This window comes from Zootoca vivipara, chromosome 7 (assembly GCF_965207765.1).
Source record: "Zootoca vivipara chromosome 7, rZooViv2.hap1.1, whole genome shotgun sequence".
Classification (NCBI taxonomy): domain Eukaryota; kingdom Metazoa; phylum Chordata; class Lepidosauria; order Squamata; family Lacertidae; genus Zootoca; species Zootoca vivipara.
In genome coordinates, this window is record NC_142590.1 from 4537247 (window position 1) to 4557164 (window position 19918).

General features: G+C 40.9%; 1 protein-coding gene across 4 annotated transcripts in view; it reads left to right on the forward strand.

The window, feature by feature from the left end:
- Positions 1 to 19918, forward strand: part of COP1 (COP1 E3 ubiquitin ligase) — a 106903-nt gene that overhangs the window by 38991 nt on the left and 47994 nt on the right. For 2 of the 4 annotated variants that reach the window (XM_035121329.3, XM_035121331.3), the window contains exons 12-13: positions 3760 to 3903; positions 18631 to 18739. In XM_035121329.3, coding sequence (XP_034977220.1) covers positions 3760 to 3903; positions 18631 to 18739 — 253 coding nt within the window. The remainder of the gene's footprint in view (positions 1 to 3759; positions 3904 to 18630; positions 18740 to 19918) is intronic. The other 2 variants (XM_088674845.1, XM_088674846.1) reach the window with 1 other exon arrangement.

Genomic DNA, 19918 nt, shown 5'->3' on the forward strand with positions numbered 1-19918 from the left:
CTGGCATTGCTTATAATGGCTCTACAGTATGTTGAATTAAAAAATAGCTTTATTGTGTATGCTTGAGAGATTTTTAATTTTTAGGGATAAAATTTGCATACTTTGAATTCAGGAAGTTAATAAATGTAAGCCACTAAGTCTCCAGTGGGACCTCTTTTATTTAGCTTTAGCTGATAATTTTTAGCCCCTGATATTTAGGAGATGCCATCTCCCATTAAAGTTGTTAAAGCTTCAAAGAAATCTCCATCTGCAGATAATTAAATGATTTTTAAAACATTTAATCTTAATTTGTAGCCTATTTAAAAGTATATAACAAGATACTGCAGATGTTCATTTGGAGGAGGACATCTTTTTCATCTCCAAGAAACAATATGGTCCTTGTATAATGCATGAACTTTGGCTTGCTAATTTGTAAAGCAAACTTTCTTTTTGGACTGTAAGTACCACAGTGCTGTGTTGTTCTTCTTTTTTTATGTTCCCAGGCAATCCAATTTTCCACCAGGAACATTTAAAATCATGTACACCATATAAATGATGCAGATTTACCAAGCTTGCCCAGTTGCTAACTTTGCATTTGCTCTTCAGTTTCTGCTCTTTATTCATAACTTGTTCTGGTCCTACTAATTGTGGGAGGGGCAGAAGCCTCATTCCCAACCAATAAAACTATTATTTTGCCATTTCTGTTACTTCAGCATATATTATCTACATCCCCTCTCTCTGCAGTGGTAAGGACTAAAAAAGGTTAAAAAAATTAAGGCTGGTGAGATTCTCAGAAAACTGCCTGTTAGATTCACTTTTTGTCCTCATAGAATTGCCACATACCTACACATCACATATCCTGACTGTTGCGGAACCACCAAGATAACTGTAACTGTTTTAAGTGGCAGTGCATCATGTGCCAACTGTTACCGTAGTGGCATCAGTCAGCAAACAGTCCTTGATCTCTGAGGCTATGCAAGTGCTGACGCTGGCGTGTCAAGGGTTCTTATGTCTGAACCAGCCCACAATATGTCTCTTTGGCTCATGCTTTCTCCAATGTATTGTTTTATGCAAAACAGGTTGTGCAGGTAGAGTTTCCTTCAGGGCATTATGCAGTTGTGAATGGTCCTAACTGCTACCTTTAATTCTCTTCTATTTATATATAGAGGCTGAATAACTGGGACTTTGAGTAGCTCCGCAGTTTTAAAATAAGCTACCGTGTGCATAATAAAGGTTTTTCTTCTCTTCTACTCAGCAGATGAATATTGGCAAGGCAGTTCTTTATTTCTTTGTTGATTTTACCTCTGCAATGTCTCTGACTCTCAGGCTTCTGACCTTCAAACAAACAGTGTCATTGGTTAATCTGCACACTATTTATATTCTTAGAAATAATTTTAGATAGCCCATTAAGTTTTGCAGGCACATCATTTAAATGCTGGTTTTAGTATTGACAAGTTATATCTTCTTAGGGAGTGAAAACACAGAGCATGGAATATAACTATTCAAAGCTTACATGTCTTAACAGTAGCAAAATCTCCTCAGGTAAGAGAGGATTTTCAGTTCTAATAACATGGACCTTTACCAGACATGGTAATATTTCTCTTTCAACAGCAGAAGGCTGAGGGTATAAATTGAATCCAAGTAGATGAATAGCTGACATCAGTTTAGTTATGCCAAAGCACAACCCACAGGGCAAGAAACAGTAGCTGACACAGCAGTTCAATTAAGATTGTGGTACAAATAAATCCATTGTGGTAGAATAGGCTCCAGGTTGTAAAACCCTTTCAGAGTAAGTTGACAAGGAAAAACACTGTGAGGCGATCAAGTGCACAGCAAAATACAATTCTGCTAGGAAGCTTCTACAAATTAATCCTGAAAGCATGCCTCTCTCCCCTTTAATTTTTCCCTGATCAGCATTGAACTGTAATCATTGTTATTTCTCTGAGACATTAATCTGAACCTCACAAATGGCACCATTCATCTTCAAGATCAGAACTTGGAGAACAAGTGTTTCACTTGCAATTGGCACCCCAGGCTCGTAGCTAAGTAACCAAGACTGGATGGCTATTTTTCCCACTTCAGAGGTGTGGCCAAGTAATTTGGTTCAGTGGAACGTTGTGTAGCCACAAGGATGCTTTCTCAGCTCATCATGGAGAATGACCATGAAAGACCTGTATGTTTGCAGAGGTTCAGTATGTTGTCTCATCCACTCAATCTGCCGGAGTCTGTTTTTGCATGCAGGGGAAGCCCCTAACTCAGTAAGGATTTGAGACCCATCGGCTCCCCTCACCTGGTTTAGCCAGCCAGTCAGTCAAAGCTGTTTCCCGGGATGTGGCCGCTGTCACATGCTGACAGCTTCTAGGAGCCACAGGTGAGAACTGAGTGCAGGGTGGGGACCAAAGGTGGGCAAAGTACCCCAGAAGGAGCATGACATGTCCTCCATCAGAGGTACTCCCCCTCCCCTAACTACCCCCCCCAACACTAAATAAAGCTACAGTGCTATTCTGTGCATTAACCGTAGCCAAACTAGACATTGCAATAAACTCAAAACTGCCCCCAAGGAGAAAAGCTTCCCTTTGTAGAGTTTTCCTCTTCTCTTCCATAATAACTTCATAACTTGTCTCATGTTATGAAATCAAAACACTCCAGTGTTACCTGCTCCTCGTTCCTGACTGCCAATAGCATGGAGCAGGACTATGTGGGATGTCGTTATCAGAACGTTAGACAAGTCCTAAGAGATATTACAAAGGGGAAAGGGGAAAACTACCGTAGATGCAGAATATGTCTTTAGTGAGAGGCATGTGTTTATGGAAATATCCTATTTGGCCTTTTACTTCATGCTACACAAAATACAACTATTTTAAGAAGGTCCTGCTTTTTGAAAAGCACTTGCAGGTTTGGCTGTCATGTGTTGAAGCTTTGGTGCAATTGATTTTACCTATCTGGCTAAAGTGTAGAATCTACCCAAGTTGCTCCTTTTTTTTCTCCTTTCCCTACATTAACGTTTAGCTCTTCCAGCTTAAAAGTGGCATTTCTCTATGTGGGGGGTGAGGAGGTGTACTTGGACTCCTAATTGTAAAAGAAATCCATTGACAGCTGCCCTGCAGCATATTTATTCAAACACCGCAGGTCAAATCTTCCCCTGTACTTTCACAGTGTGAGCTGTCAGCTTTGATATTTGGGTATTTGTTAATGTGGAAGGTAAAAAGGAATTGGGGGAAAAAGAAAACACTGGGGCATCTGCATAAAGCTCTCCAGCTTCAGGAGAACTATTGTGGAACCACACAGAGTGGGAGAAGTCAGTATTTCAGAAAGAGTCACTGGCTAGGTGAAGGCAGTCATGCCCTGGCATGGCTTAACCTGGCCAGGTCAGTGCCAGATATTCTCCAGCAACCACTGTAGGCCCGCTATGGTGTCATTTTATATAATGCTGAAGAGTAGACATAGTCAGAACAACATTGCCTTTCCCTAAACCATCCCCCCCATTTTTTTTACTCATGGCATCTTCTTGTTTATTTCACCATTGTTTAAACTTCCATCACCATTTTTAATTAAGTGTATTTACATTTAGGGAGGGGTTTTCTAGTTAATGGTATAGGTGAGAGGAGGTTTCGGCGAACATAGGAGATAAAAGGTTTGTGGTCTTTTTAAATGATACCAATGTTGAAAGTTTTTTTATTGTTCTGATAAATTTAAATAAAATAATAATAAAAACTAGGAATATGCTTTGTTTGGTTTGTGTCTTATGCATTTCTTTCTGGTTGCATTTTTGTTTCTTAGTATTGAGTTTGATCGAGACTGTGACTATTTTGCTATTGCTGGGGTGACAAAGAAGATTAAAGTCTATGAATATGGCACAGTCATCCAGGATGCAGTTGATATTCACTATCCTGAGAATGAAATGACCTGTAATTCCAAAATCAGGTATGTGTTTGTTGCCTCTTGACTGTGATTTGGAAAGTAGGGATAGTTCATATATGGTAATATAACCACTTCCAACCCATATTTCTGATTGCATGTCATTATTCCCGATAAGCACCTATCAGGTCAGTTTGTTGTTGTTGGAATTAGCCTGTGTCCTAGGTAAAGGTAAAGGGACCCCTGACCATTAGGTCCAGTCGTGACCAACTCTGGAGTTGCGGCGCTCATCTTGTGTTATTGGCTAAGGGAGCTGGCGTACAGCTTCCAGGTCATGTGGCCAGCACACAGAAATGCCGTTTACCTTCCCACTGTAGCGGTACCTATTTATCTACTTGCACTTCAATGTGCTTTCAAATTGCTAGGTTGACAGGAGCTGGGACCAAGCAACGGGAGCTCACCCCGCCTCAGGGATTCGAACCGCCGACCTTCTGATCGGCAAGCCCTAAGCTCTGTGGTTTAACCCACAGCGCCACCCGCGTCCTAGGTAGCTAAGTGAAAAGCACAGATTCCTTTACTTCCAAAAACGGGCACTCATTTCCATGTTGGTAACATTACTACAGTTTTATTATGAGCAATATAACTCCCACAATAAATATTTATTAAAAGCATTGCAGGTAATCTTGAATAAATTAAGAGAGGTTGTTTAAAACTCTGTTGAAAAACTTGACCCCTTACTGAAATCTGAAATGGTGCACCTGATTTGAGAGCTTATTTGCCATCCTTGTAGGATAATCAGATAATTGTTTTACTGTGTTCTTCATTGGGAAGCTTTACCTGTCTCTATTTTTGTGCATCATAATGCATTTTTTTCTGCTTTTTGAGAAACTGCACTTTATACCTTTGTAAATATATACCAGTCTCTTACCTGTACAAATTTGGTTAATCTACAATAACATTTCCTTTTGAAAAACCAATCCATAATTGAGATTCCTGCACAGTACTTGATTGTCCAAGTCCTTGAGCAATTATTTGCAGATCAGAAACCATGTATGGTTGGCTAACAACTGGGGGAAGTGCACAGTACAGGAGCGAGATCTGAGAGGCAGAGAATGTTTTAGAAATATGTAAGACCCACCTCCTTGCTTGCCTTCTTTCTCTCGCCCCCCCCCCTGTTTTGGGGGCATTTCCACTCACCCCAGTGACACCACGGTTCCTTTTCCCTGGTGGGATTCCAGAGGGCTGAGTTGCTCCTCTGCCTACCCAGAAGGGGCCGCCAAGGCAGCACTTACAGAGCAGAGAGACAACAGCCACCTGCCTTCACCTTGCAGGGGAGACCTTGGGAGGGCAGGGCTTGTGCTCTGGAGGACCTGTCCGTGGATTTCATTTCCTATCCTCTCTAGAACTCCTGCTCAGTGTGGGGGTGGGGGGAGGAAACTGATGCTTGAGCAAGTCTAAGTGCTGCCTTCCTTTTTGTTCATGCACGTGCGGCGTCGGGTGGCTGGGCTGGGCTGAGCGGGAGGCGGTGGCGCCCCTCGACGGAGGAAGCTCTGTCGCTGCTGCTGCTGCCTTGCTTCAGGCACCGCCGCCGGGAAAGAAGCAAAGGGGGCGAGGCAGACCAAGAGGGTTGCATGCTGGCCATAGGTGGAATCAGATCCAGGGTAGGTGGAACCAAGGACAAAAGTTTTCTGGTTAGGAATGAAGACTGTCCAACTTCAATTTTCAACATGGCTACTCAAAAGGAAGCCCATTGGATTTGATAGGGTTACTCTGAAGCATACAAAGTCCCCCCTCCATTATAACAGGCATGTCCAACAGGTAGATCGTGATCTACCGGTAGATCACTGGACGTCTGCGGTAGATCACTGGTAGATCATTGGCTCCCTCCAAAGAAGCTGAACAACCGTGGCTCCCCAAAAAAAGCTCAACATTTTACCTCCTCCCTGAAAAAACTCAACATCTTTGACCCCCCCCCAAAAAATGGGCCTTCCTACTTCCTAAAAAAAGGGGGGATAGATCACTGCCAGTTTTTAACTCTGTGAGTAGATCACAGTCTCTTGGGAGTTGGCCACCCCTGCATTATAACCAGGGACCCAGGTGGTGCTGTGGTTAAACCACTGAGCCTAGGGCTTGCTGATCAGAAGGTCGGCGGTTCGAATCCCTGTGATGGGGTGAGCTCCCGTTGCTTGGTCCCAGCTCCTGCCAACCTAGCAGTTCGAAAGCACGTCAAAATGCAAGTAGATAAATAGGAACCGCTACAGCGGGAAGGTAAATGGCGTTTCCATGTGCTGCTCTGGTTTGCCAGAAGCGGCTTTGTCATGCTGGCCACATGACCTGGAAGCTATACGCCGGCTCCTTCGGTCAATAGAGCGAGATGAACGCGCAACCCCAGAGTCGGTCACGACTGGACCTAATGGTCAGGGGTCCCTTTACCTTTACCTTTAAAGCCCTCAAACTGTTTAGGGTTCAGTTACTGTTAAAATCTTTACTAAGGCAAAATGCAGGGATTACACAATCCCTTTATTATGTTGCCTACCTTGGCTGTCAGCCCATTTCCTAATGCAATTCAGGGTGTGGGTTATTACCTTTTAAAGCTCTGAAGAGCTTCAGACTGTTTCCTCTTGCATGAATTTGTCCACCTTTTAAGATAGCTGCTGTCTCCTCTTGTGTGTTTTGCTGCCTTCTGAGACATGATTGGTAGCAATGCATCAAAGGATTCTCCATGGTTGTGCCATATCTGTAGAAGTCCCTGCCTCAAGAGTTTAGGTTATCTTCCTCTTTATTTGTGTTCCAGGATTGAAGACCCTTCTGAGAAAACAAGCTTTTGATTCCACTGTTGCTAAATTCAATTTATTGATTGTTAGGTATGGCCCCTTTCCGTTCTTGTTCCATGATGCCACTTACCGGTAGTCTGGTAACTGTATTTTTAGTGATGGAGTACAGTATTGTTAATTTTGATGTTTGTTTGATACTTTGTAAGCTGCTTTTATGAGACTCATTTTGGGGGGGATGTGAAGTAAGGTGTATATATAAGGCGTATATATAAGCAACTTCAAAGTAAGATTCCTTTTCTGACTTTAATGGGCTACATATGGCAGAAGCCTACTAAATTATTCTCAGACTGTGGGTGATGGGGTGTCATACAATTTTTTTTCTGATTGATACTTTTTATCAGATAAAATAATAACTTTTTCAATTGTTCTGAAGTTAAATAGAAATATTTAGCTTGTGGTACCTCGGGTTACAAACACTTCGAGTTACAAACTCCACTAACCCGGAAGTAGTTACCTCGGGTTGCGAACTTTGCCCCAGGATGAGAACAGAAATCGCGTGGCGGCGGGAGGCCCCATTAGTGAAAGCGCACCTCAGGTTAAGAACGGTTTTGGGTTAAGAAGGGACCTCTGGAACGAATTAAGTTTGTAACCCGAGTAGGGGAAAACACATTAAAAGCTAAGGAAAATCAGGAGGACATAAACAAGAGGGAAGGAAGGAATTCTGATGAGATGGAACAATGGGGTAACCAGGTGTTAGGGCAGGCATAGGCAAACTCGGCCTTCCAGATGTTTTGGGACTACAATTCCCATAATCCCTGATCACTGGTTCTGTTAGCTAGGGATGATGGGAGTTGTAGTCCCAAAACATCTGGAGGGCCGAGTTTGCCTATGCCTGTGTTAGGGACCACAGGTTGCTCACCTCTGTCCTAGACTCTGAGTAATGATACAGTGATACCAAACTTTTTCCAACCTAATAGTTCCAAGGTAAGTCAAAGCAATTGAAATGAATGGTAAGACAGCTTTATTTGCCTTAGTGCTTGCATCCTTCTGCTCGCCAAATAGTGTAAGCTAAACAAAGTTTTGTACCCTCCCCTGCTGGAGAGAAACAGCCTGCATACCTAGAAAGTACCTTTTATTTATTTTATTTAAACGGTTTGCATACACTTAAACTACAATCATCTTTAAGCAGAAAAGGGTAAAAATAATTTAAAACTTAGGTGCTTGCTGAAACACAAAGCTGGTGCCAGAGGTTTAACTGAGGGGGGCCTGTCTGACCTCAACTGGGAGGGAGTTCCATACAATTGGGCCTGCAAAACTGAATGCAAGGTTCATGGTTGAGGCAAGCTGGGCATTCTGCCCATGGGGTACCACTAACATTGACTCACTGAAGATCTCAATGTTTGAGCAGTGATAGAAAGGATTAGGCAGTCCTTGAGATATCCTGGACCTAAGTCATTAAGGAACTTGTAAAGTAACACAAGAACCTTGAACCTGGCCCAACTGTGTATGGGCTGCCAGTGGAAGCTTTTGAGCACTGGAGTTATGTGCTGGTGATAGTCTGTCCCCCATCAACAGCAGCATTTTGTACCAACTGGAGCCTCCAGACCAGCCCCAAGGGTATCCCCACATAGAGCACATTGTAATCTAGTGAGGTTACCAGTACTGTACATGAATCACTGGGGCCAGACTGTCCCTGTCCCAGAATAGACATGGTTGACATACCAGCCATAACTGGTAAAAGGAAGTGCTTGGTTAGGTGGGGCAAGTGGGCATGGGGGAAACAGCCTTGGAGTAAAATTAGGACCTTATTAGTTTAAACTGGAGTAAAAAATTCTTTTTTATTATTATTATTGAAATTTGTAATCTCATTTATTTTTAGATTCTGTTTACATGATATTAAAATGTGACAAGTGGTGATTAGGCAAATGTAGTGCACTTGCTAAAGAATTAAATTGGTCCTATTATTAGCATTAAAATAGAACAGAGCATGTTTTCAAAGGTAAATGGTACTTTTAACACAAAAGTAGCTTGTATCTTTTGGCTCGTGGTGTTGATTTAATGCAAGCTGTTCAGTATGCTCTTTGGGGAAATGTGGCTTCTGGTTTTTTGTTTTTGCATGTTACAAACACTTTTAGTTGGCTGAAAGTTGACAAAGATCAGCAAACAGGAAGGAGACTGTTTCAGTCTGGTGATAATTTGATTTGAATTAAAAACTGTATTAAAGGTTTATGGTGTGTGAAGAGACTTGAATAGATGTTAACGGACCACTTAGTGATAACAAAGTACAATATTCCATTTGGATGTTTTCTAATTTCACCTGAGCAGTTTGTGTCTCAATAATAAAACTGCGTGAAAGGATGCCAACACATGTTCTCAAGGGACTGACATTTCTCTCATATTTGTGCCCCCCCCCGCACCTGCTCTGAGCTCTCCAGCTGTTCTGTCTTGCTGAAGTGCTGTTCCTCGTGAGGTGGGAAAAAACTATTTTCCCATTTTCCCCCATTCTTCTTTTCCTGCTTATCTAGTTGAGGAGAGGGGGAATGGGTGTACTTTCATAAGAACTGCTATCACTATTTGAATATATGAAGCTGCCTTTCTGAAGTCATACAATTGGTCTGTTTTGCCTGTATTATGTACTGTCAGTGACATCAAGATTACAGCTGGAAGTCTGCTCCTAGAGAACCAAGCTATGACCTCCCCATTACTATTGCTTGCTTCATAGCTCATCTAGCAATTTCTTCTTGCCTTTGACACAGTTATGGGGACTTTCTAGTTATTTTAAACTTTTGTGTACCTCCCTTCAGATATTAAGTAAGAGAACCACTTCTAAAAATTAACCCCTCCCCCCTACCTGAACCTTGATGGACCAAATTTTCTGTTGTAATTAATTTACATAAATGTAATTGGGTCTACAAGTATTCTTGCCACAGGACTTCCGGTCTGCCGCTATTGCTGACTGGTGAGAGAATCCCGAGCTCTGGGATTCCCTAGCGTTGCGGGGGAGGGGGAAGCCGTGAGAGCGACGCGGACCCCCAAAAGAGCCCCAGATCGAGCATTCTGGGGTCGTGGGAATTCTGCTGCACCGTTTTCAGTCTCTGCCCCCCCCTGTAGCCCTAATAAGGGCGCTGAGAGCGAGCGGAGTGGAGACAAGGTGCCTTGAGTTAAACTGCTACCCTTGCAATGCGAAGCTTCATGCCAGCAGCCAGGAGCAGTGGATTCTTCTAAATTAGTTGGATTTGAGAACATCGGACACCGTAAGTAAAGAAAAAGACTTTGAAATAATTTTTAATTGGATAGGGGAGGAGATTTAAAGAGGAAGTCGGTCTCCCCCATTGAGTGAATTGAGAGACAGTTAATTTGCCCGAAGCATTCAGTTATCAAAAATTGGAGCTAAAACCTTCCCCCTAAGGTGGGGTAAAGGGGAGAAGGATTGAACTAGCAAAATCCCTGTAAAGATCTTTATTCTGGTCTGGGGAAAGTCCCCCTGAAAGCTGGAGTCGGGTCCCTAGAGGGATCAGCGAGCCGCCATGATGACATCATAATAGAAAGGAATTTGCTTGCCTCTTTGAGGCCGGAAACCGTCAGCAGTGAAGAAAGCACAAAATATAAGGCTGTGTACATGAAGTTGGACAATGCTCTTTTCATAAATGCTCACAAGATTTTTAAGATATGAAGAAGAATTAAAAATGAGAGGTTGTAACCAGATCGGACACAACTTTTGTTTCTGAACTTTGGAAATAAGAACTACGCCATTTGCTGTCTTGTAATCTGTGCTTTCCCAGGAAATTTGAGATGAGCAGGATGACAGTAGACACAACATCATCTGACTTGGACTTTCAAAAGCAACTTCTGGAACTTATTGAAGATTTAAGATGTGACGTGTATCAGAACCTACAACCACCAGTCCTGGACAATGTAGAATTAAAAGAAGAAAAGGAAAATGAAGGGAACATTGTTCCCCCAGTCAGGGGGGGGGGGAGAGACAAGATTCATGTTTGATTCCAAGAGCTTTTAAAGAAGAACCAGTATGGAATAGTGCCCCTCTCAGTGAGAGAGGGAGGGCGGAATCCATACTGGGGCCAGAGTTTAAGGGAAAGAAATTGTGAAAGGGCTAAAAAGTGGAAAAGCAGTTGGATGGTGTCTTGTAACATTTAAAGAATTGGGGAAGCAGCAGGGGATGACCAGTGAAGAAGGGTTGATAGGAAGGGACAGGGTGGGAGTGGGGTGAGGAGCAATAATGGATGTTACTTTTTGATTGCTTTAGATGGTCTGAAACTGGAATGACCTATGGAACTCGCTGAATCATCTGGGAGACCCTGAATCCAGTGGAAGGGGGGCTGATTTAGTTTTAAGTGATTAAATGTTATTATGTTAGAAAAATTAATATTTGAATTCATGGAAAGTTTTTGGTAATAAATTTTAGGCTAAGGGAAGAAATAAAAGATAGAGGATGGGAAAATAATTTTTGGTTTGGATTAATTGATTAATTATTGGTTAAGGATAGTGGATGTACTTAGAATAGAATAGTTGAGAGATAAAGATAAAATGTGTTAGAATGATTTAAGATATAAAATGAAAATTGCTTAATTTAGATTTTAAAGTGGACCCAGTGTGGGGGGAATTGAGGAAGTCAACAATGTTAAGTAAAAAATGTAAGAACTGTTATGTTTTTCTTTTTCATGTTTTATTTTTGTTTTATGTTTTTTGTGATTTTATTTTTGTGAATATTGGAAAAGGAATAAAAATTATTATTTTTTAAATACAAGTATTTCCTGCCACAAACCTTTCCTATTGTAGTTGGAGACAGGCAAGAAGCTAAATATATGTTCAGATACTTCATAACTCACTAAATCGCTTAACATGTTTAATTAACAGTACACATTCAAATGCTTTGCTAGAAGAAAAGATAGTATTTTCTGATTGACATTGGCAATTATATATGCCATGAACCCCACTCGTCCCAAGAATCACTGTGGCTATTATGTGACTACCAACATGTGGTCTACGAGTTTTGATTAGGTGGTCCTTGGTGTGTGTACATTAAATATATTGATTTTTTTAATGTATTATTGCTTATTTGTATTTTATTGTATTAGAATAAGAATTGCCAAATGCTCTGTGGAGTAAAAAGGTTTGGGAACCATTGTATTGCTTGCTTATGCAAGAGTCCTTCTATTTCCTTTACCTGTTCTCTAGAATGCTGAAGTTTCATGATGCCTTTGCAAACATTCTAAGTTTTAAATAATAAAAGTGTAAAGGAATACTGGCAGACAGTTGTAAGAGAAGCAGTCTGACACCGTCATTTTCAAAATAAAGCTTTGTCTGGCCTCCTCTCCATGGTTGCCCTGGTGCCCACCTCCACTTCCAGGGCATCCACATCTACCCATACCTGGACAATCTCTTCATCCAGTCTCCAAAATGGGAAGAAGCTCATGGCTTCGTAATTATTGAGAGAAGAGTCAGCTTGTTCCAATGTGTCAACTGGCTTACCTCAGTGTCTTCACATACCAGAGTCTGATCTCCCTTTCTCCAGAGCACATCATAAAGAGGAAAGCAGCAGCCAAGCTATTTTTCTCCTGCAAGAAGGTGGACATCAAGCTGATGTAATGGAACCTAGGGCTATCCATGTTGACATCTCAAATAACCCCATTGGCCAAGCATCATGCTCAACTTCTCCATGGGGCCCTTCTACCTCACCAGTGGGCTATCATGCACAACAAGCAACTACACATCAACGGAACCTCACAGGACAGGGCGGCCTGCGTGTGTCAGTTAAATCGCATGTATTTGAAACACCATTGGAAAAGCCTGGAAACACCCTCTAAACCTCTGGAAACCCTTGAAAAACCTTTTAAAAGGCCAGTTTGCAAAGTCACGCAAGAAGATATCACCAAGGGCAACTGCTCCACAATAAGGAGTATAAACAAGCAAACTAATAAATCACAGATGTAGTCTTTTTCTTTACAGTCACTTATGTATTTGAGCTGGACCATAAAGAAGGCTGATCGCCGAAGAATTGATGCTTTTGAATTATGGTGCTGGAGGAGACTCTTGAGAGTCCCATGGACTGCAAGAAGATCAAACCTATCCATTCTTAAGGAAATCAGCCCTGAGTGCTCACTGGAAGGACAGATCCTGAAGCTGAGGCTCCAATACTTTGGCCACCTCATGAGAAGAGAAAAATCCTTGGAAAAGACCCTGATGTTGGGAAAGATTGAGGGCACTAGGAGAAGGGGACGACAGAGGACAAAATGGTTGGACAGTGTTCTTGAAGCTACGAACATGAGTTTGACCAAACTGCGGGAGGCAGTGCAAGACAGGAGTGCCTGGCGTGCTATGGTCCATGGGGTCACGAAGAGTCGGACATGACTAAACGACTAAACAACAACAAATGTATTTGATAGAAGCAACATCAACTCGTGAGTCAACACCCAGACACTGTTTCAGTACAATCAGTGTTTCTTCCCACAAAGGGGCTTAATCATTGAGCTGTACAATGAAGACTAAGCATTATACAGTGGGCAAATCTGTCCCTGTATGCATATCTCCCAAGGGAGGAACAGAAAAGGGCTCTCCAGCCTTCTATTTGTTAGTCGTCTTTGACAGTCTGGCGGCAGTGGTGGCTGTCTTCCTCATTGCTGGAGGGTGATGTGGAAACACCAACAAGGGGGATAGACCGGTACCCCAAAGTGCTTGGCTGTGGGTCAGAAGCACTTGCTGGTGCTGGTGTCCTGTGGGGGAACATGGTGATAGGCAGCTGGCTGTTTTTCCTCTTCAGCTGGTCAAACATCTCTGTATGGCTGCACGCTGTCCATAAACACATGCTGGATCTTTAGGCTGCCCAGAGCATTTCTTCTCATGTTGTTGACCACCAGGTTGAGCCAGAACCAAACCCAATTATTTTTTATTCCAATATAAATCCATTCTTTAGGTAAGTATCAATTGTACTAACCTGAGCGTTTTCCCATAATTGTATTTCCGTAGTAGAAAAGCTGTGGTTGAATTTCTGACTGCTGTATAGCTATTAACACATGAAAACTCCTCCGCCCAGTGTCAACCTAAACCGCTAAATGGGAGGAGAAAACAGAAGCTGCTTAGGCCCCCAGGGAATCCTTTTGCCAGTTGCCCAAACAACTCATTTATCAGTCACTTCACTCATTGGCTAAAAACACTTAATGGGCTCCAGTCTGATTCATTCACAGAAATTGCTTAGAAGGGCAGCTGCACATTGTGCTACATAACTTACTTTCTGGAGGGATCTAGAGACGTGCTTTTGTTAAAAATGCAAGGTCAGAGTCTGGGGCTTTGGTAGAGATGCCAGTGAAGGGCTTCACAGATGCCATGGCTTAGTTGGCATGCTCCTCTACTGTTCCATGCTGGCTAGCCACTATTCTACTCTAATTCTTGGTGATATAGTGATGAAAGCAATAACTGGGTATGGCGCCATACAAAGTCAATATTGGCAAAGTAGTTCTGGACTACACTTGCCACAGCAGAAAGCTAGTTATTATTGCTTACATGCTATTGGTAAGAAAACAAACACCAGACTGCTTTGTTCTCCTGAATAGCTAAGTATAATGACCACAGAAATCAATTGAAAGTTAGTGCTTAACAATCCTGTGTATTGCCCTTTGGCACGCTTCCTTACCCACTATATTCTTTAAAGCTTGCTCCATCTTTCATGGAAGGAACACTCTGTACACAGCTATAAAAATATCTGTGTTCATCTTGGTGGAGCCCTAACCTCTTAAAGAGTTTCATTTATTGCTGTTGGTGAACCACATTGTACTGCTTTATAGTTCCATACACTTTCATTTGCAACATGTATTAGAAAACTGTTACATGAACTAAGTCTCAGAAGGCCTATACGTATGGATACAGCAAGACAACAAACATAGTTAATATCTTGACTTGGCTTAGAAAAAGCATTATAATGAATTTAAAGCTATAATTCTCAATTTTGTGTCAAACACCTCTCTAAAGAGAGACAGTTACTATAGCCAGAAGTCAGGACATGAATTTTTTTTTGGTGGGGGGGCACAATACAAAACCCTGGGTTGCTCTACCAAAGCTCTCTCCTGTGCTGTCCACAAAGCTTCCCTTGAAAAGTCAGGAGTCCCCCTGGCACATTCTGGGCTCTGTCATAAGAGTGCTGTGAGAGGGAGAAAGTGGCCCAAATTTGAGAAGGAACTAGGAGCAAACATTGAATCACAAAAGTAACTACCTTTCTTCACAACTCTCTGCCTTGAAGACATGAAGCACTGCCTCTTTCACAAGTCTTGTACAACATTGTACAACATGGTGGACGCAGTACTCCAGATGAGGGCTCACTTGTGCTGAATACTTGGAAACTTAAGTGTAGCTTAAAATCACATTAGCCTTTTTTGCAGCCACATCGACCCAGTAGCTCATACAGCTTAAGGCTATCTGCTCTGATTGACTGTGCCTGAGATTGTTTTAACTGGAGATACTGTGAATTGAATTTGAGAACTTCAGCATGCAAAGCATGTGGCTTCCTGCTGAGCTGTGGTCCCTCCCACAACAAATTTTCTATACTGCACTCATAGTGCATGAATCATTAGGCTAACTCTCAAAATAGTTGACACTTTGAGAGCTGTGTGCAGAGGTCCCACGAATCGAATGTATGGTTCTTACCTGGCTTAAGTTTGCCTGTCTTGTGTGCACCTAAAAATATTAATCTATTTAAGGCTAAATTCAGCCTATCCCAGCATTTTTGAAAAATAACAATAAACAATCTCTTAAACATAAAGATAACTAGGCTACTGTATTGGCTCCTGTACACACAGGATGGATTCTTCCTCCCCCTTTATTTGACAAGCAAGATATAATTGTATCTGCACATTGTTAGGTTATTAAGGGCAATCCTCCAATGTGGGAACCAAAATGTGTAGTGCTCAAGACCTTTACCAGCAATGCTCCTTTTTGTTTTATTTTATTTTTTTAAAAAAATTGAAAGATAATATACCAGCAATGTTCTCACATCCTCTCTGTACCTGAAGTGGTCTCTGATGGTTGTTAACATAGCTAGGAATTTCTGGTTTCTAAGCCCACTGTCAGTTTAGATCTGTGCATTATTTCAAAAGTCAATGTTACTCATTTTTGGTTCTCCCAAAATTCAGTAGATGTTTCCGTAGGGCTTGGGAACTCATCCCACCTTCTTTTTGTCACATCCCTTCGGAGAAGGTGAATGGGGGTGGGGGTAAATAAGAGAGATATATAATTTTTAATTGTTTTTACATATATTTTCCAAACATGTTATTACATTCATTCATGTCTTGTACAGTTTTTTTTACTTCCCTCAGCCACGCCTGATGATCTCCCTTCTTCATCACTTAATCTTACATTTCATTATCTCACTATTACTTATAAATACAGCATAACTCAATATCTTTCCTTTCTTTCTCCTGCAATATTTCATATACTCCTCCTTACAGAACTTCTTGCAGTCCTACTAGCGTAATCTACTTTTTGCAGCTATCTTTCAAATAGTTTGAAAAATTCTTCCAATCTTCTAAGAACCTCTGGGCCCTTTGGTTTCAAATTCTTCCCGTCATCTTATCCAATTCTGCATAGTTCATCAGTTTCATCTGCCGCTCTTCTTTTGTTGGTAATCCTTCCTGTTTCCATTTCTGTGCCATCAATACTCTTGCTTTTAGAGGACATCTGAAGGCAGCCCTGTTTAGGGAGGCTTTTAATGTTTAATCGATTATTTTATTTTATTTTATTTTTCTGTTGGAAGCCACCCAGAGTGGATGGGGAAACCCAGCCAGATGGGTGGGGTATAAATAATAAATTATTATTATTATTATTATTATTATTATTATTATTATTATTATTATTGCTGCTGTCGTTGCATACATAAACAGTTTATTGTCCTGTCTATTAATGTCTTCACCTACAATGCCTACAAAAAATGCTTCAGGTAATAAGAGAGATTGTTTTCATGTATTCCAGTTCTGTGTGGACCAATGGATGCATTACTGAGGCCTACATGGCTCCCTTACATTTGATGGGTATTTTATCATATTGAGCCATTGGTTCAGCAGAGCTTGTTTTTGGCTGTAGCATTTTTCAAGCTGTTCTTTGTGATCTGGTTGCTGGTTCCTGTAGGGTGATCAAGAGCCTCTTTTTAATCATCCCACCCTAGGTGGTGACTGCTTTGGTAAAATTTAATATTGAGAGGAAACATGTGGAAGGAGGAGAGAATGAAGAACTTCATCTGAAGATACCACCCTACAGGTGAAACTCGGAAAATTAGAATATCGTCGAAAAGTGCATTTATTTCAGTAATGCAACTTAAAAGGTGAAACCAATATATGAGATAGATGCATGAGATGCAAAGCAAGATATGTCAAGCCTTTATTTGTTGTAATTGTAATTATTTGTCGTTAGGCGGGTCAATTATAAATGGAATGTAATTAATTAAATGTAATAGCGATGTTTATTTTTGTTTGTTTTTGTATTATTGTAACTATTTGTTTTATTACTATGGAATTTCCAAAAGAAAGCATTCGTAAAAATTAAAAGAAAAAAAAGTTGCATTACTGAAATAAATGCACTTTTTGACGATATTCTAATTTTCTGAGTTTCACCTGTATTCTGCTGGAATAATGGATCATTGAAGCTTGCAGGCACACACCTTCTTGGGAAATGGGGATACTGACTTGGGAGGTGCTAATCAGTATAGTTTCCCCCTCAAAATAGTTTGGATTATTGATCTCCTGTGTCCACTGGTGATTGAGACACATTGCTTTAAACTGTAATACAGTTACAATTTTGTTGTTAGGAAATGAAACTTGGTAGCAGTGCATACTACTTGGAAACTACTCAGTATGTGAAGGAAAGGGACTTGGCTTCAGCCTCTGGATTTCTGCTACATGTCTGTCCTCCTGTCCCACAGAGAGGGGGTGGCCCACTGAGGAATGGCACCTGCGATAGAAGAAAAAGGACTTGTAGGAAAGACCCTGTCCTCTGTTTTGTGATTTAAAAGTTCAAAAGACACTCTATGTCTACACTTTATTAAACAATTTTATTGGAAAGAGTAAAATGGAAGGATTATGGAAGATCTTCATTATAGTTATAAAGATCTTTATTACTTGCCATACCACTGGAATGAAAGGCATGAAATCACCCCCAGGGTCGCATGTGGAGACAGTTCAGTTTGCAGCTCATTTAAAGAAAGGGATACTTGGTATTGCAGTGCTGCATTGATTTTACTGTGCTGCCCAATGAAGAACTGAAATGTCATCTTTGCTTTTCCTTGTTTTATTGCATTTAAATTATGCTGACCCACACCTTACCTGTACATTCAATTTTATTTTCCCTACTCTTTAAATGTCTCTATTCTGAAATCTCAGATACTGATAATATAAGATCCTATGACATAGTTTCCTGTCATATGGATAAATAACAGGTGACTGGTTAGTGGGGTCTGGCAGTTGGCAATAGGAACAAGCTTAAGGATCAGTGTCTTGCTGAGATGCTGGGCCTTTCCAGATCATGGACAGTTCTATGAGCAGCAGTCCCTTTCTTTAAATGAGCTGCAAACTGAACTGTCTCCACATGTGACCCTGGGGGTGATTTCATGCCTTCCATTCCAATGGTATGGCATTGTTACCTCAGACAGATTTATGAGAGTGAACAGGGTTTTTATGGCAGTTCTGTTTAATGCACTAAAAAGTAATCTCTGTGGGGTTTTTTTGATAAGAAAAGAAAAACTTCAGCTTCAGTTTCTGTTGTTTATTACAATAAAGTTAAATGGAACTCACTGTTTAGTTATAGCTTCATGTCTTCTTGAATTTAGACTGTAATTGGCCTAAAGAACAATTTGGAATATAGAATGATCAGCACATAAGTAGTGAAAATTGCTTTAACTAGGCAACAGTTGTTTTTTGGTGAATAAAATACCCTGAGCTATTGGAATACTTATTTTGTCCTGCACACAGTTGTAGCTTAAATGAAGATGCTTTCTTATTCGGGGATTATTTCTCTCTTACAGCTGTATCAGCTGGAGTAGTTACCACAAAAACCTGTTGGCCAGCAGTGACTATGAAGGTACCGTCATCTTGTGGGATGGGTTCACAGGGCAACGTTCAAAAGTCTACCAGGTAAAGAAATTCTGTGTTTTGATTCCGAAAAACAGTGGTTGCCGTCACCTAATGCAAGTTTCTTGCTAAAGGAGGATCTAGTCAATTTCTTTTACATTTCAACTTTGTCAACATTTAATTGTAAATGCTGCTGAAGTCAAAAATAATTTGTGGGTCTAAAAATAATGAGCAAGAGGTGAAGTTAGTGAAAAAGGCAGTGTAGTTCCATTGTTTTCTATAGTCCTTCTTGTCTTAGAAGTGGCTAAGACCATAGTGATTCTGATTAAAAACTCCCGATCTTCTATGGTTGCAGGTTTCCCCATTTGCTTTGACAATGCACGACAAATATGCATGTAAGGGCCTTTCCCATAAGTCTCTGAGAAAACTCTTCTGCATGCAGAAACTCCCAGCATTAGACTTTCTGCAGGTGCAGAGAGCTGTCGGGCTGAGTTAAGTAAAAGCAGATATAGAATTATATGGTGCTGTGAGCCTCTTAACATCTGATCTCAGGGAAATTGGATTTCCTGATTTGTATAGAACACCTTGTTTTATGGTTTTCATTATATATCATATGATGGATGTCAGAATAGTAGATACTTAGAGGCAAAAAAATAAAAATCAGAGTCTCTTTCCTCTCTACCCCTCCCCCAGTGGAAAATCAAATGCCTTTAGTAAATTACTATTCTGCTATTAATGATGGAGGATAGAGGGGGACATTTCTCCTGACCCTGGGGTAAGGGCCAAAAACTAGCCTCATAATTCAGTCATTTCAAACATTTACCAGAAGACCTTGTCATGGGCTTTCAACAAATGACTATTACAGTGGTACCTCTACCTATGAATTTAATGTGTTCCGAACACACATTTGTAAGTTGAAAAAATTTGTAAATCGAATCCCATAGGAATGCATTGGGAGAAAAAATTCGTAAGTCGAAGCAACCCTATCTAAAAATTCGTAAGTAGAAAAAATCTTATCTAAACCACATCCAAGATGGCAGACGGAGCTCCATTTGTAAGTAGAAAAAATCGTAAGTAGAGGTACCACTGTAGTACCTTTCTGTCATTTACCAATATAGGGGAGAGAAATGAGGAAGTAATTTTTGGGGGGAGGTTTGGACATTTTCATCCATATATTAAGACTTCTCTGAAACAATTGCAGATAAGCTACCAGTAGTTCATGTGTTTCAGTGAATAAATGGC